The sequence below is a fragment of the Sceloporus undulatus genome, chromosome 1 (genome assembly GCF_019175285.1).
Source record: "Sceloporus undulatus isolate JIND9_A2432 ecotype Alabama chromosome 1, SceUnd_v1.1, whole genome shotgun sequence".
Lineage (NCBI taxonomy): Eukaryota > Metazoa > Chordata > Lepidosauria > Squamata > Phrynosomatidae > Sceloporus > Sceloporus undulatus.
In genome coordinates, this window is record NC_056522.1 from 249,191,786 (window position 1) to 249,208,535 (window position 16,750).

At 44.1% G+C, this 16,750-nt stretch overlaps 1 protein-coding gene across 1 annotated transcript in view; it reads left to right on the top strand.

Moving 5' to 3' along the window:
- The first annotated feature begins 6,079 nt into the window (after positions 1-6,079).
- The window catches only part of CTDSP1 (CTD small phosphatase 1), a 37,544-nt gene continuing 26,873 nt past the window's right edge, over positions 6,080-16,750 (top strand). The window contains 1 exon segment of the mRNA XM_042462116.1: positions 6,080-6,905. Coding sequence (XP_042318050.1) covers positions 6,839-6,905 — 67 coding nt within the window. The 5' untranslated portion in view covers positions 6,080-6,838.

Consider the following 16,750-nt stretch of genomic DNA (forward strand, 5'->3'; position numbering starts at 1 on the left):
AGAATGACTCTTCTAATGCAAAGAAGGCACACGATGGCAACAATTTTGGCTTCGTCCTCCATTTCCCTTCTTGTGTGTCCTCCATTTTGCAGCGCCTTGCCCTCTTTGGGGTGAGGACCATCTGGTCAGCCCAGTGTAGGGCTGCCAGGTCCCTCTCTCCCTGCTCCGGCTCTTGCACCCAGGGCCACCCACACCCTCCTGCCAAGCCACCCTCCTCTTCACCTCTGGCCCAGGTTCGCTCTTGGGCGACGCTCCCTTGCCTGTTTCAAGTCTTCCCTACTTGCAACCCCCCCCCCCCTCTGTTTTCCACTTCCTTCCCTGCCAAAGGCCCCCCACAAACTCTGCTTTGCTGCTGCAGGAAGCAGGGCCAGGGGCGCCCCCAAAGCCCCCCGCAGAGCCAGCCCCCCTGGGAGCCCCTGGCCTTTGCTGGCCACCCAAATGCTGCCTGCAACCTCCTTTGGAGCGCCCAGCTTCCAAAGGCCCAAAAGCTTGTTTATGCGAAGAATTTCGCCTTCCTTAAAAGGGCGATGCCTCCTTTGCTGGGAGGGAGGGGGGTCCAGCTTGGGGAAAGCTATTTCTCGCCTTGTGCGCCTGCGCGGGCCTGGGCAAAGCGGGACTTTTGGGAAGAGATTCAGATTTTATAGCCTTATTAGTCTCTACAGTCACTAGGCAGAGAGAGATCTTGTGGCACCTTGGAGGCTCACTGGAAGAAAGAAGTTGGCAGCTGGAGCCTTCCTAGACACTTAAATCTACTTCCCCAGATGCATGGAGTGAATTGGTGCCCAGGATGGGTGTACTTTGTCACACAAAAGGATCTTGTAGCACCTTTGAGAATAACTGCTAGAAGGAATACAAGGATATAGCCATGTTAGTCTGTAGAATCAGTATGTGGAGAGATCATTCTTGTGGCACCTTTGAGACTCAATGAAAGAAAAAAATTCAAAGATATAGCTGTGTTAGTCTCTAGAATCAGCATACTGTATAAAGAGATCTTGTGGCACCTTTGGCATTCACTGAAAGAAAGAAATTGGCAGCATGCGCTTCCCTAGGCTTCAGTCTACTTCCTCAGATGCATGGAGTGAATTGGTGCCCAGGGTGAATGTGCTTTGCACATCTTGTCGGCCCTTTGAGAATAACTGCAGTGTGGCCTACTGAGGTGTGTGCTTGTGAAAAATGTCCCCTTCAGCAAAATTCCCCATCTCTGGTCTAAAGCATCGGTGAGCAGATTTCCACAGTTTGTATCTTCCCTGACCATGTTGCCTGAGGCATGGGATAATAAAAATCCAGCAACATCTGGATGAGCAATGTTTATCCCAGTTTTAAAGGGTCAGAGAAAATCTAGGAAATACAGGAGCTATTGAGTTCATAAAAATTTAAGGAATGAAGTCAGGTCTCAGTATCTCTTCCAAAAAGATTCCTAGGGACCTGGAGATTTTGTTTGCTTTTAAGTATCTGTGCATGCATCCTGCTACTTCAGAAAGAATCTCTCCTGGCGCTCCTCCAAATCAGTTAAACCTGATTCCCTATGAATGAGAAATGTAAAAAGTATTTGCACTTGGCTGAGAGAATAGGGAGAAATTGTTGTTTTCTTGTTGAAGCAAGGCCACAACTCTGCACCTGGAGATGACTGCCAGTCTTGCCAATTTCCGGGGAATTTCCCGGAATCCAGGGAATTTAATTTCATTCCGGGGATTTTGACTAAATATTCCGGTAAATATTGGAGAATTCCGGGGATTTTAGAAAAACATTCTGGGGAATATCTTTGAGTCTTGTCTGCAGCCCTTAGTTCAGGAGTGGTTGAGGTGGGATGCTCCCTTCAGCCTACAGGCTGTACACAGCTCTTAATACAAGACTAGTGAAGGTATAGCTAAAATGGTTTGTTTTTACTTACATTTTACTGGTTACTGGGCATCTTCCATAGACTGCAATACTATGGTTCCTTGGAGGGTATCCAAGGGATAGTAAGGTATTGATTGTAGTATAGTGAGATAAGTTTTTGTAATTCCATTATACCGTTGGTCCTCCATATCCACAGATACCTTATCCATGGATTGGGGAAAGCCCAATCATTTAATGCCATAGCAAATGCTCAGAGAAGTATAAAGCCACATATATCCTTTTTTTTTCCACCAAAGGAGGTCAGCATATTCCATCAGCCATTCAAGTCTTTAATATGAAGGCATTGGCACAGATGCTATATGGAGAGCAACTGTGTGTTTATACAGTTTCAAGGGCATCCACACAGACAACATTTTTGAGATGCATTCTTGGTCTTCCTAGTTGTGTGCCTAATGCAATTTTACATCTAGAGACAGGTCAAATGTCAATTGAATCTCAGGCATGGGTACTTAAGTTTAGTTTTTGGCTAAGAATGCTTTTTACCTCAGTGGGATTGGCTCCTTTGGTATTGACTGATGGGTTTCTTTCTAGATGGAATAAGTGGCTATACAGACAGGTGGCTAGATGCCGCTCCTTTTTGCACACCGTGGCCTCCACAGGGAGCAAAAAGAAGCCCCCAAAAGGGGCTTCTTTTTCAGTCCCTGGAAGGGGCATCATAACTGCGATGGGATGGCATGATGATGTCCTTTCCACGCTGCTCCGTTGGGGCACTGCACATGAGTCATGCCATGATACTGCATGCCGTGTAAATGGGCATGCGGCATCATGGCCCAATGGGGTGGAGTCATGGCATTGAGCGTGCGAATGCTATGCCGTGACTCTGCCCACAGACTGGCACAAAGTGCCGGTCTGTATTCCTCCTGAGACTCTGAATGAGAAACTAGCTAAATTGGGGTTTTCACAAACGAATTCAGTACAGCACTGTAGTTAGTGGAAGTTGAGAACCCACGGATTTTGGTATCCAGAAGGAATCCTGGAACGAAACTCCAGCAGATAGCAAGGGCCCACTGTGGATTGCTGAGGTCGTTGGTTTTGTTTCTGGCAGTTTAATACTGGTTTGTTTTTATTTCTGATCCATATGATGGAATGTTTTAATGTTCTGGTTTTGTGGACTGGAACTGAACCTTTAATTACAACGAGCTCTCCACATTTGCAGCTTTGACTTTTGCACATTTGATTTGGATCTAGAAGTTGACCATAGAGTTGCACTGGAAGAGTTAGGGAATCTATGGCGGACTTGACCATAGAGTTGTGCTGGAAGACCCAGTGATTTCTAGAGAGATGTTCTCTCAGGTAAAAAAAATGGTTTTTTTAAAATTTATTTTATTTATTATAACCCATGGGGGCCCTGCACCTTAACTCCAGTGAATGTGGAGGGCCCACTATATTTTAATGTCTTCACCATCCAACTGTAAGATAAGTAATTATGCTTATTTTTGTTTTCTAAATCTTCAGCTGTACACTATAATATTCAACTTTAAGCCTGCTCCTACAGGTTATGAGTACTGTTGCTTATGTAGCCAATGGAGTACCACTTCAACCCAAAAGGCAGATATTAACAGGCTTGAGGTAATACCAAAGTTTGCTTAAGTGCAAAGATTCTGTAAGAAAGACTCTGGAGGTGAAAACCTTAAAAAGCTCAATAAAGCTAAGCATGCTCAGTGACCACAAAATGCTGACCTGGCCAAGGAAGGAAAGGAAAACTGGGCAGAAAGGGGAAGTGAATGAAGTGGGCAGAAGCATTCCACAAAGTGACATTTTGTTATTGTGGGAACGTGTGTAAAATAATGACATTTTCCCCTAAGAAGAATTCTGCCTCCTAAATGGACTTTAAATTTAGTCCCCAAATTGGGAGAACGCGGCACTGAAAATTCTTCAGACATAGAACTTTTATATTTTCTGGGTTTGCATTCCCTTTGTCACTTTGTCTTCCTCTTTTCTTTGGAAGTCTAAACCATATTTCTAAATGCTCAACTGAAATTTTAAGTTACTGTAATGAAGGAACTGGAAATAGCCCCATGCTGGACAAAATTATTTATTTATTATTATTTTATTTATGGTATTTATACCCCGTCCTTTCCATACATGGATGGCTATACAGTATCTGGAATAATGCATTAGCAAAAAAAACCTCATAAGAAACTTACGATTGAGAGGAATAACCAGCATGGACACACTTGAATCCACCTGCTACCACTTTATTATCTTTGCAGACAACACAAAGTCTCCATACAGACCTCTAGGAAACCTTTAAAAGTTATTTTAAAAAATCATTTTAACTTATACACATGCGAGCAACATGGCTTGCTTAAAAATTGTTTTAAAGTTAAATCTGATAAGATTGTTATGCTTTTATACTTTAATATTATTTTTATATAATCAATTTTAAAAATAAAATGTTTAAAAAGTCTAATGATATTAATACTAGAGTCATGACTTCATTATTCCAACTATGTGAACACTACAGTTAAAGACTCGGATTCAGGAGAAAACTGAATGTACAGCAGAGGTTCACCTGCTATTTCTGTTGTAGCTATTTTGTAGGTAGGAGCATTACTATGGGGGTGCAGGGGATTCAGGCCACACCAGTTGACACTCTAAATGGGGGTGACACCACTCTTCCCCAAACACCTGCCTTTTGCAGAAATGGACCGTGGTGTTTGCCTGTGTTCCTTTAAAACACTGGGAGAGATGGGCGCAGTGGGAAGAGAAAGGAGAGGCCACAGGTTTTTTAAAATTAAATTTAAAACATGATTTTAAAAAATCACACCTTACCAAATTTTCATAGAATCATAGAGTTGGAAAGGAAAATGAAATTTCTAATAGCTCTGTTAGCCAATACCCACCAAAATTCAACCTGTATGATACTTAGGCTCTCCAAGGAGTTCAAAGTGAATTTAATCCTCACAAGAACTTTGCAAGGCAAGCGAGGCTGGACAAAGATCACCCAGTGAGTTTCATGGCTGAACAAGGATTGCAGACTAGATATCCCCAGGCTTAGCTAACTGAAGATAAAATTCCACTTTGAGAAAAGGGAGGGAAACACGAACATCACCTCGTACATTGTTCAGATGTGAACCCAGATGAGTGCAGGAGGTTACTTTGCTGCTGTGTATTGTAACCTGAAGGCACCCGTCTGATCTTGGAAGCCTGAGGCAGCCACTTGTTTTCTGGCAATCTGCAGATGGACATGCCTCCTCTTCTGGGATCTGTTGTGGATGACGAAGAGATTTATTTACAATCCTGTCTTTCCCCTAATAAAAGGGCCAAAGCTAGCTCACAGAATTGTGTTTTTTAAAAGATGAGATTTAACCCATAACTAGATATGACACTGAACATGATCAAATTATTGTTTTGAAAATATATTGCCAGTATAAGGATTTAAAAATGCATCTGAGAAAAAATAGAAAAGTATAGCACACGCCTGCGCGCGCACACGCACACACACACACACCTCTGCTTTATTGTTATTGCTTTGTATTATCCCCACTGTTGTAAGACGCCCGGATTCCCAGTGATTGGGCGGGAGATAAATAAATCCTATTCTTCTTCTTATTATTATTATTAAAATAACCCTTCCAAATTCTCTTCTGATCTTGGAAACTAAGCAGGTTCAGGCCTGGTTAGTACTTGGAGGAGGGACTGCCAAGAAAGGTCCTGTAGGGCAGGCTATATTTCAGAAGAAGGCAATGGGAAACCACCTCTGAGTATTCCTTGCCTAAGAAGCCCCTGTGCCAGGTGACCGGAAGGCACATTATATGACATTACAGCAGCCAGGAAACCTATTCAGGGGTAGCTGTGTTGGAAGAGAAGGAGGAGGAGGATGAAGGAAGCAGCGGCGGAAGCAGAGAGGAGGAGGACCGAAGAACGGACAAAGAAGAGGAGGGGAAGAAGGAGGTCAGGAAGAGAGAGGAGGAAGAAGAAGATGAGGAGGAAGAGGAAGAAGAGAAAGATGAGGAGGAGGAACAGGAAGAAGAGGGAGGAGAGGAAGAAGGAAAGAAGTGGAAGAAGAAGAAAAAGAGGAAGAGAAGAAGCGGAGGAGGAAGAGGAAAGAAGAAGGGAGGAGGAGGAAAAAGGAGGAAGAATAAGAGGAGAAGAATAGAGGAGAAAGGGGAGAATAGGAAGGAGGAGGAGGAGAAGAAGAGGAGGAGGAGGAATCTAATCGGCCACGCAGGAAGATGAGGAGGAAGAGGAAGAAGGAGAAAGATGATGAGGAGGAACAGGAAGAAGAGGAAGAAGGAGGAGGAAGGCGAGAGGAAGGCTCCTCCCTCAGCCTCCCCTCCCTCCCTGTCTTTCCGGAGCGAAGGCAAAGCCTTTTAGGGCGGAATGTAAACAGGAGCAGAGCCCAAGGGGGGAGGGGGCTCTTTTTGGGCAGCCCCCGGGATCCCCTTCCCCTCTCCTCCTCCTGCTCCTGGGCCCCTGCATGTGTCCCGAGGGGTCCCCCTGCCCTCCTCCGGGCAGAGGGGGGGTCCATTCCTGGCCCTGCGGGGCCCCCTGCTGCTCCCTCTCCGGCGTCGCCCTTTTAAGGGGCGCCTTGAAACCGCGCCTGGGCTCCATGTTTGTATCAGAAATCCTGAAGAGGGAACTCCATGTTGTAACAAAGTTTCCTCCGACGCTGCTTTTTTCCTCCCTCCCCCCTTTTTGTTATTTTGTTTTTGTTTTGTCCCTCCCCTCCCCCTCCCCTGCCCCTCCCCACCCTTTTATTCTCCCCCTTTCCCCCTCCCTTTAGTATTAACACTATTATTCACCTTAATATTATTCAACCCCCCCAAAAGAAGAAGAAGAAGCAGCAGCAGCAGCAGAGCCACCACCAGCACCACCCAAACCTGATTCACTCTTGGGAGGGAGAAAGACTCCCCCAAATCTGCAGAGGGGCCACTGGATCCGAAGGGGAGGAAGAGGCAGAGGCAGAGGAGGAGGGTCGGGCATCCGGGGGCTCATGGACGGTGGGTCCATCATCACCCAGGTCAGCAAGGAGGAGGGCAACGCGCCGCTGCGGGAAAAAGGTAAGCAGGGGACACAAAAACCCATCATCCACAGCCGGGGAGGAAGAGCTGGGAGTGGGGAGCCCCCAAGGCGCCAAGAGCAGCAGGGAGCTGGGCAGCGAGGCTGCCAGCCGTCCTCCTTTTCCAGGACACGTCCTCCATTCCAGCCTTCTGTCCAGGAGGACCTCCTAAAGGACCACCTCCATTTCCAGCGTGACTGAGAAGCAGGGATCGATATTGATCGGAGTGTTTTCTAGCTTTGTATTGGGTCACTTCCTCCATTTTCCCCTCCTCGAGTGCCCTACATTTTGTGACCTCTTGTCCTCCTTTGTGGCTGTGACATCAGGTCACCCTACATTTCCAGACCTTCTCTCCGGGAGGAATGCCCAAATGTCTTTCCATTTCGAGCATGACCAAGAAGCACCGAGTTCTTTTATTGGGTCATGTTCCTTCCAAGAATCCTTCCATTTTCTGGAAGGTCCTACATTTTGGGGTGCCTTGTCCTCCTTTGCGGTGAGGACATCTGGTCATCCAGTTTTTCCAGGACCTGTCCTACATTTATCTTTTTGTCCAGAAGGAATTCCTAAGTGCCTTCCATTTTGAGCAGGACTAAGAAGCATGGATTGGCATTTCTGTGAGTGTTTTGATCTTTGTATTTGGCACAGTCCTGCATTTGATTCCTGGGATGTCCTCCATTTTGCGGTGCTTTGCCCTTCTTTGCTGTTGGGGCACTTAGTCACCCTGTTTCCAGGACATGCCCTCCATTTCAACCTTCTGTCCAGGACGGAATCCAGAATGTCCTCCATTTGCAGCATGACTGAGAAGCAGGCATTTATCTTTCTATGAGTTTTTGTAGCTTTGTATTTTGGTCATGTCCTCTCTTTTTCTGGAATGTCCTCTATTTTGCAGTGCCTTGTCCTCCTTTGTGAGGAGGACATTTGGTCATCCTGGAGGGAGGGAATCATCCCACTGTTAGCTCCCACATTCAACTTAGGGAGGCCTTGAATCTGTTGTTTCCAAGAATGTGTCCTCCTTTCCTTATTATCTGAAGGCAAGGGCCCTGTTAGTTAGTCTGGAAATACAAAGGGATCTGGCATGCAAACTGAGGAGGTTGGCTTAAGTCTAGGGATGACCAGATGTCATAACTACAAAGGAGGACAAAGCACTGCAAAATGGAGGACCTTGCAGAAAAATGTAGGACATGACCAACTACAAAGCTACAGAAACTCACAGAAAGATAAATGCATGCTTTTCAGTCATGCTGCAAATGGAGGACATTTTGGAACATGACCCAATAACATAATCATATTAATACAAATTCATGCTTCTTAGTGGAGGACATTTTGGAATTCCTCCTGGACAGAAGGCTAAAATGGAGGACATGACCTGGAAACAGTGTGGCCACTTGTCATCCCTGCAAAGGAGGACAAGGCATTGCAAAATGTAAGACATTCAAGGAAAAGGGAGGACATGACCATATAAAAACTAAAAACACTCATAGGCATACAAATCCATGCTCCTTAGCCATGCTTACAGTTGAGGACATTATGGAATTGCTCCTGGATAGAAAGGTGAAATGTAGGATATGTCCTGGAAAAGGAGGACGTCTGGCCACCCTGCTCAAGCCATGCTCCCAGCTTCATTCTTTAATAATTTATCCTCCAAGGTGCTGCAAGTTCTCTTGGTTTCCTTGGGATCATCATCGCCTGTGCAATCCAAATCCTTTCTGATGAACTGAGACAGTGGTTTCCAAACTTAGGTCCTCCAGAAGTTTTGGACTTAGTCTCTCTCTCTCTCACACACACACACACACACCGCTTGCCTGTGTGTTTCTTTTGGGCCTCAGGTGGCTGTGCTGTGTGGATTCCTGCTATTGCGACTTGTGCTACCTAGAGCTTTGTGCAATATGCCCAAGGCCCAGATGATGGATTGCCCTTATTTTTGTAAATATTTTGAATCCTCTGGCCATGCAACCTCCTCCTGTGTGTTATTGGGTTGGTTGTGTGTGTGTGTGTGTGTGTGGGAGTGTAATCTAGCAACAGGTTTCCTTGAGAAGAGCTACAAGGCATCTTCTACAAATCCTTTGCCTTCCTTATAGCCTTGAAACCTTTTCCTTTACCTGAGTCGTGGCTTTTCTGTGATGCTTAAATATTATTTTATTGAGGGATGGATGTGTGGGTTTCTCCCTTTAAGTCAAAATGTTGTTCGTGTCTGTGAGTTTTGATGTGGGATTTGGGGTGTTGCCTGAGGCTGGGTCAGAAGAATCATTCTTTGAAGGGCCAAGGGACTACCGTGCCAGATAAATGAAGGGCTGTGATAGACAAACTTCAATTCCTATAAAGGGATGTTGTAGAAAAGCTACAATTCCCAGAATTGCCATGACTCTTTTGAGCGATTGAGTGACTCCTGTGCCAGGTAAATAAAGGACTGTTGTTGTTGTTGTTGTTGTTGTTATTGCATGCCCTCAAATGGTTCCTGATTTATGGAGACCCTGAGACCCTAAAGCCATAATGGGATTATCATATATCATATCATAGTTTTTTTTCTTGACAAGCTTTGTTCAGAGGAGGGTTGTCATTGCCTTCCCCAAACGTAGACCCTGTGGTAGACCCCCCCTTTTTTTTTTCCTCATGGAGAAATGGCTGTGGGGTGGGAGGGAGTGTGATATAAATAACCAGAGAATTCATATTTTCCCTTACTGGTACCCAGCCTCTTTTTTGTGGTCTTCTTTGGCGTACCATCCCCGCATCCCCCATCCCATTTTCCTTACTAGGGGAGATGGGTGTGGTGAAGCTGCTGTAATGTTGTTATTGTGGGAGCTGCCATTGCTGGTGTCCTCTCAGTGTTGGTTGTAGTTGTTGTAAACATTCACACAGTGGAAGGTGGGCAGCCAAAATCGCCTTCTCTCTGGGGCTTTGCTAGGTGCCCTAGCTTTTCTCCTCTTGCTTACAGAGGGTCTTGGCTCTATTGGGAAACAAGTGGATGGCAAGGATAGGAACCTGGAACCTTTCACCTGAGAAAAGAGGACATTTCCCAGGCAGAATGAAGGATGTTGCTTCTTCTGTTGCTGTGTCAAAACATGGACCCAAATGCCTTTAGCAGTCCTTTATTAACTTCCTTCCTTCCTTTCTACAGTCTTTTAGCAGGGATGTTTTTTCTGAGGATGATGACCACTTGATTTCTCCTTTCTCAGACCATCAAGGATGCAAGAGCAGTCAATAGGAAAAGCTTCCAATTTTTCTGGTTGAAGGGGGGTGGAAATAGAGTTGGTTTCATTCAGTATTGACAGTACTAACCTAGGGCTGCATTTTCACTGCCAAAATAATCCTGTTTGACACCACTTTAATTGCTGTGGATGACTGCTATGGAAATCTGGGAATTGTAGTTTGTGGTAGCACCAGAGCTCTGCTACTGTTCCTAGAATTCCATAGCACTGAGCCATGGCAGTTAAAGTGGAACACACTTCCTCGCAGGGTGGTGGAGTCTCCCTCCTTGGAGGTCTTTAAACAGAGGCTGGATGGCCATCTGTCGGGGATGCTTTGATTGAGAGTTCCTGCATGGCAGGGGTTGGACTGGATGGCCCTTGTGGTCTCTTCCAACTCTATGATTCTATGTTTCTATGAAAGTGATGTCAAGCCGGATTATTTTGGTGGTGTGGATGCAGCCTAGATGGACCAGTGTCAGGCCTTGATAGAACTGAGATGTGGCAGCTCCTTCATAGGCCACACTGAAGCACCTTGACCTGAGAGATGACCTTGAGGAGGGCTAAGTCTCCAAATTCTCACCACTTTCTTTCTTGTGAGATAAGTCGGACAGAGTTCGTGAGAAAAATGGGAGCTTTTCAGTGGGGACTTGAACCTCAGTACCCCAAGTCCCAAATCAGTACTCTAATCATTACAGTGTCCTGCCTGTCACTCCTGCTTCCTTAGGTGTTTTGCTGTGTATCTGTTAGGTGACGCTGTTTATTCATAGCATAGGGGGTCAAACATTGGGCAGGCCTTTCTTAAGATGGTGTTGAATTTTGGGGTGGCCTCCCAGATGGCTATGGAAAGAGGCTTTTGTTCACTCAGCGTAAATCCAGGCTAGAGCTCAGACTGGAGGGTCAAAGTAACACACCAGAGCCTAGAGTCATAGAAGACATAGCTTGGAAGAGTCACTTTTGGGGACTACAGATCTCAAAATTGCCCTGGCTGCTATGGCCATTAGCCATGGCTGTATTCTCAAAAAGGTAATGCTTCCAAGCTTTTCACCATTTGCCAAATACACTCCACTAGGCTATACAGTGCTAAAAGCCTGTGCAGTTCTGAGCTGGCAGCCAAAACCGGAAGGTTATAGAGTTACCAATTGAGGCTGGTGGAGCTTGTTTACATTTCTTGTTGTATGATGTTAAGTTGTCTTTGACTTACGGCAACCTCAACAGACCTGCTCAGGTCTTGCAAAGTCCAGACTGTGTCTTTCATGATGGAATCAATCCACCTGTAATATGTTTTTTTCTTTTCCCCTACTGTCTTCCACTTTATCAACTTTCTGATGATATGTCCAAAGTACAATAGCCTCAATTTAGTCATTTTGGCTTCTAGGGAGAGTTCAGGCTTGATTTGCTCTAAGACCCATTGATTTGTCCATGGTATCTGTACATTTCTCCTCCAGCACCACAATTCAAATAGCTGATTTTCTTCCTGTCAAGCTTTTTTCACTGTACAGCTTTCATGGAACTATACATGGAACACAGAAATAATATGCCATGGATAGTTAGAGCTGCAAATTGTGCTGGGCCATCCAAAAGGCTGGAGGCTTAAGGAGTGGAAATACCTGCTCCTTACCTGCAACCAGGCTAGGAGGCTGCCTTATGCTTAATCTGACTACCAGAACCCCCACTCTATCTACCTACCTCAGTTTTGCCTGCACAGATTGGAAGCAGCTCCCCAAGGTTTCAGGATTCTTGGAGTTGAACTCGGAACATTTTGCATACAATGCAAGCATGCGGGTCTACCATTCAGTTATGGCCGTTTCCTAATAGATCACACCCATAGAACAAATATAAACAAGAAGGGGAGGCCAGAGCTCATTGGGAGAGTACCTGCTTTGCATGCAGAAAGTGCCAAGTTTTCAGTCTTTGGCATCTCTAGTTAAAAGGGTACAGGATAGCAAGTGATAAAGAAGCCCCACTTCTTTTATCAGTCAGTGAGAGATGATACTAGAGTAGATGGGCAAACACTGTAACCTGGTATAAGTTGGGTTTTGGTCTGATTTGAGGGGTGTCTAGAGAAAGTCCTTCTTAAAAAATGAATTTCAGCCTCTTAAGGGCTAGTCACAATAAGGTTTTGTTTCCAAAGCAAACATCACCTGAGACAGACAGCTGTATATGTTGATGCGCATGTGATAAGTCCCTCCCCCAACCCAAAAAGTCTCTGTTGTTAATGAAATCCTTTATTCTAAGAGCTCTTCCTTATTTTAAAGGTTTGACTGTGATTCTGAATGTTCTACAGCAGTGGTTCCCAACCTGTGGGTCGGGACCCCTTTGGGGGTCGAATGACTCGTTCATGGGGGGTTGCCTAAGACCATTGGAAAACACCTATTTAATTACAGTTATGAAGTAGCAACAAAAATAATTTAATGGGTTTGGGTCACCACAACATGAGGAACTGTATTAAAGGGTCGCAGCATTAGGAAGGTTGGGAACCACTGTTCTACAGTGTGTAAGGAATGCAGTCTCTTGTCTTTGAATCTGGATCAGTCTACGCTAAAGGGCCCTGCAAAGTCTGTAATGAGACCAGAAGAGAGGGGCAGAGGCTTCTAAACCCAGTTGTGATCTGCACCAGGTTAGCCAGCTGCCTTTTTGGGATTGAAAGGGGAGTCTGCTTTTGCAAGGCTGACCTCCAGTCTTGAGCTGCCTGCTCCGTAGACTTTGTTTTGTTTTTCAAGCACTTTATGGAAGTTAACAGGGAAGTGCCCATGTTTCAAACTCCTACTCAGTTCCGTTTCTGTTTCCTCTTACTTGACCAGAAAGGTATTTTTAAAAAACAGATCAATCCCTGGTTTTCTCTCTCTCCTCTCCCACATTTCAGATGGTGCTTAATCATTCTCTGAAGTAAGAAGTCACAAGCAACACAGTTAACTTGTAACTGGTTATTTCAAATGCAGTGTAGTGGCTTAGGGATGAAGAGAAAGCTATATTAGACTGCTTTAACATAGAAAGGAATCCAGTCACACCATTGAGACTGAATGGTTTATTCTAACATAAGCTTTCAGGACTATAGGGACGAGCGCTTTGACCTGGCATAAGCTGGCTTCTGTGGTGAGTCTTGAAAATGGTTCTGAGAGAGAAAATTAAACCTCTCAATCTCAACATGTTGAGAACTACCCAAAATGAAATTCTGCATCCAACGCAAATATCACCTGGGGACAAAGAGCTGTGTGTAGGTTGGTGTGTATATATTAATTCACCCTGCAGAGGAAAAAAACCCTATGTTAATGAAGTCCTTTATTTTAAGGGATCTTTCTTATTTTAAAGGCTTGCCTGTGATTCTGAATGTCACACAGCCTAGGAATGTGACAGTAGGAAGGAAGTTACTTTATTAGTGCAATGAGTAACATTTTCCTCTCAGGGCACATTTAAGCCTTTTTACTGACATTTTGAGACACATTTTTAAAAGTTTTATGCTGCTCCTTTATCAATTTAACTTTTTAAAATAAAAAGCAATGAAAAGTGATGAGCAGTACAAGAAATTGCTTTTTCAATATTTTTAATGAATAACAGCATATTGGCTAACTTTCGTAGTATTGGCTAACTTCCCAATCTTTTAATAAGTAACAGAAACCACAATAACTGCTACTTCTTGTTTGTTGTCTTCTCCTCATTCTGATTATTTATACCTCACCATTTCCCCAAGCCTGGGATCAAGGTGGCTTACAAATTAAAATGATTACAATATTGTTAAAAAGATACAAAAAGTCAACATTAAAATACACTTGAACTATTGACAGGGGCCAGAATCCTCTTGGGAACTTAGGTTTTCATGACTAGAGTTAAATATGTGGTAATTAGAATTGGGTGGTTCTTAAGGTCCATATCTAGTAAAAGGCTGCTGTTAAGTTACTTTATAGGAGAGCCAGCAAAGTGACCAATGAGCATTGGGACTGTTACACATTTTGCATTGGGCAAAGGAGTGTCAATGCACATCGATAGAGCCCAATGCAAATTGAGACACCCTTGCTGGTGTCCCATTAGGCATCTTCACAATTTACTAACAGGGTTTTTAGCACCTCTATTACCTACCTAAGTGCACATAAAGTTACATAATGTTCACCATGATAGAGGATTCCAGCCAAGATTAAAGCATACACTTAAAAAGGATAAAAAGCAGATTAAAACAGTACAATGTAAAACAATACACCACCCCTTTAAAAGCCCTTTCCTCATCATCTTCCATTTTAAAAGCCTGTTGGAATGAAAAAAAAAGTTTGCTTGACACTGGAAGGAGCCATTCTAGCATCTCTGGGGGAAAAGTTCCAGAGCCTAGGGGCACCCACTGAGAAGGCCCTGTCTAGTGTCTCCACTTCTTGTATACATGTGAATGTAGTGAGACTGAAAGAAAGGCCCCCTCTGAAGCTTGCAGGGTTTGGGCAGAGTCATTTGGGGAGATAACAACCTCTCAGATAGTCTGGTCATTGGTCTATCAAACCCAATGCTGTTACTTTTGATTGGCAAGAGATTCTTATGGTCTTTGTAGTCAATTGAAGGGGCTTGTTTTCTTGCAGAACATGAAAGCTTGCATTTTCCCCCTTGTTTTTGTGTTTATTACTAACATTTATTATTTATTTTGGTGGTTGTCCTTCTGTTTTAAAAGAAACTGGGCAAATTCTGATCATTTTTAGTGCTTAACATAAGTTGAATCTCACAGCTCATTTGACTTGCAAGCCCTGATTCATTTTTTGTAGCCTTTCCCAGCCCAACCCTCCCATACCTCTAAAGTTGTTCTCTTTCTTAAACACAGAAGGAGCGGTGGTTGAGTGGTGGTAGAAATCTGAACTGTAGCACTAAAGACCAAGCTGTAAACTGGGAAGCTCCTGGTTCAAGTCTCACCTTTACTGTGAACTCATCTGGGAGGCTTTAAGCAATCAATTTTGTATTTGCTTCATTGTCCCTGCCTTTTGCACCAGGGCGTGTTTATACTGACTTACTATGAAGAATTATTGCCAGAATTACAATTAGTTTAAGTTCATTTACTTACATGCTGCTTCCTGTGACTGATGTGGTTCCCATTAAATGTTGGCATCTCAAAGTGCATAATGTTTGGGGGGAAAGGGTTCAATAAAGTCCATTAAGAAATTCAAAAAAGATTAAAAATTAATAATAAACATGGTTCTTGTGTGAGTTTAGGTATTTTGTAATTTTAGAAGTGCATGGCTTGTGAAGGTTAAGAGGTGATATGATAGCCCTGTTTAAATATTTGAAGATATGTCATACTGAGGAGGGAGCAAGATTGTTTTCTGCTACTCCAGACAACAGGACCAGGAACAATGGACGCAAGCTACAGGAAAAGAGATTCCACCTCAACATTAGGAGGAACTTCCTGATAGTAAGGGCTGTTCGACAGTGGAACACACTCCCTCGGAGCGTAGTGGAGTCTCCCTCCTTGGAGGTCTTTAAACAGAGGCTGGATGGCCATCTGTCAGGGATGCTTTGATTGAGAGTTCCTGCATGGCAGAATGGGGTTGGACTGGATGGCCCTTGTGGTCTCTCCCAACTCTACGATTCTATGATTCTATGATTTTAGATATTTGTAATTTTTAGCTGTGTGCTTAACTAGTCGCTCTAAGCTGTTATGAAGAGGGCCAAGGAAGAAAGGGAAGAAAGAGTACAAGTATTGAGGAAAAGTGGGTTGAGGATATACTAAACCTTTCTCTAATAGCTTTAGAGAGTCCATTCAGAAACCCCTTTGCCAACTCCAGCTTCAAGCTAGAGGTAAAATCTAGACCATAACCTGGGGGACTAATCCCCACTTTATCACATCTGAAGAGCCCCAGGTTGGGAAAGGCAAGTTTATATTCTCCTACATGCCTACTGTGGCGGGGGGGGGGGGGGGGTACTCATTAGGCAACTGTGGGGTACAGCAGTTTATAGCACTAACTCTAATTGTGAGACTGTAAGTAATTATTACTTGAACCAGAAGTAAGAAACATATCCTCTTCTCTCACTCACCCCCTTCATAAACATGGCAAACAGCACAATTTTATGCACTTTTATGTGTGCAGTCTTAGACAGAGTCAATCTTAGTGAACTCAATGGGGTGATATAATTCAAAGAGATAGCCATGTTAGATGACCATATGCATCTGAGGAAGTTGACTTTAGTCTATGAAAGCTCATGCTGCCAACATCTTTCTTTCAGTTAGTCTCAAAGGGGTTACAAGATCAGTGGGGCAATATCCGTACAGTGATGTGCCTATACTTGCACTGTGAGTTGTGCTGAATGGTTCTTGCGTCCCTTGCACTTTTTCATTTCATAGGCGAGTTACCGAATGCTACATATATTTCCTTTGCTCCCAGTAAGTCTGTCCCTCCCATGTTCTTCTATTTCCCTGGTATTTTGCAAATTTTCAGAAACTGTAAATCTTTCATGAGAATATGAGGCATTGAGCTGGACTTGAATTTATGCTGCCTACCTACTTGATGCTAGAGAAGGATGGGTAGTTGGGTTGAACTTTCTCCTCTTTCCCCAGTCAACCAGGTCAAGAGTCCCTATGGGTTAGAAAGGGCAATGTGACTTCACTGTGACCTTTTCAAGGTGAGTGTGTGTGTGTGGGGGGGGGGAGTGAATGGGGCAGAAGCCAGTTCAAAGCTTTTTGCTTGTAGGGCTTAGA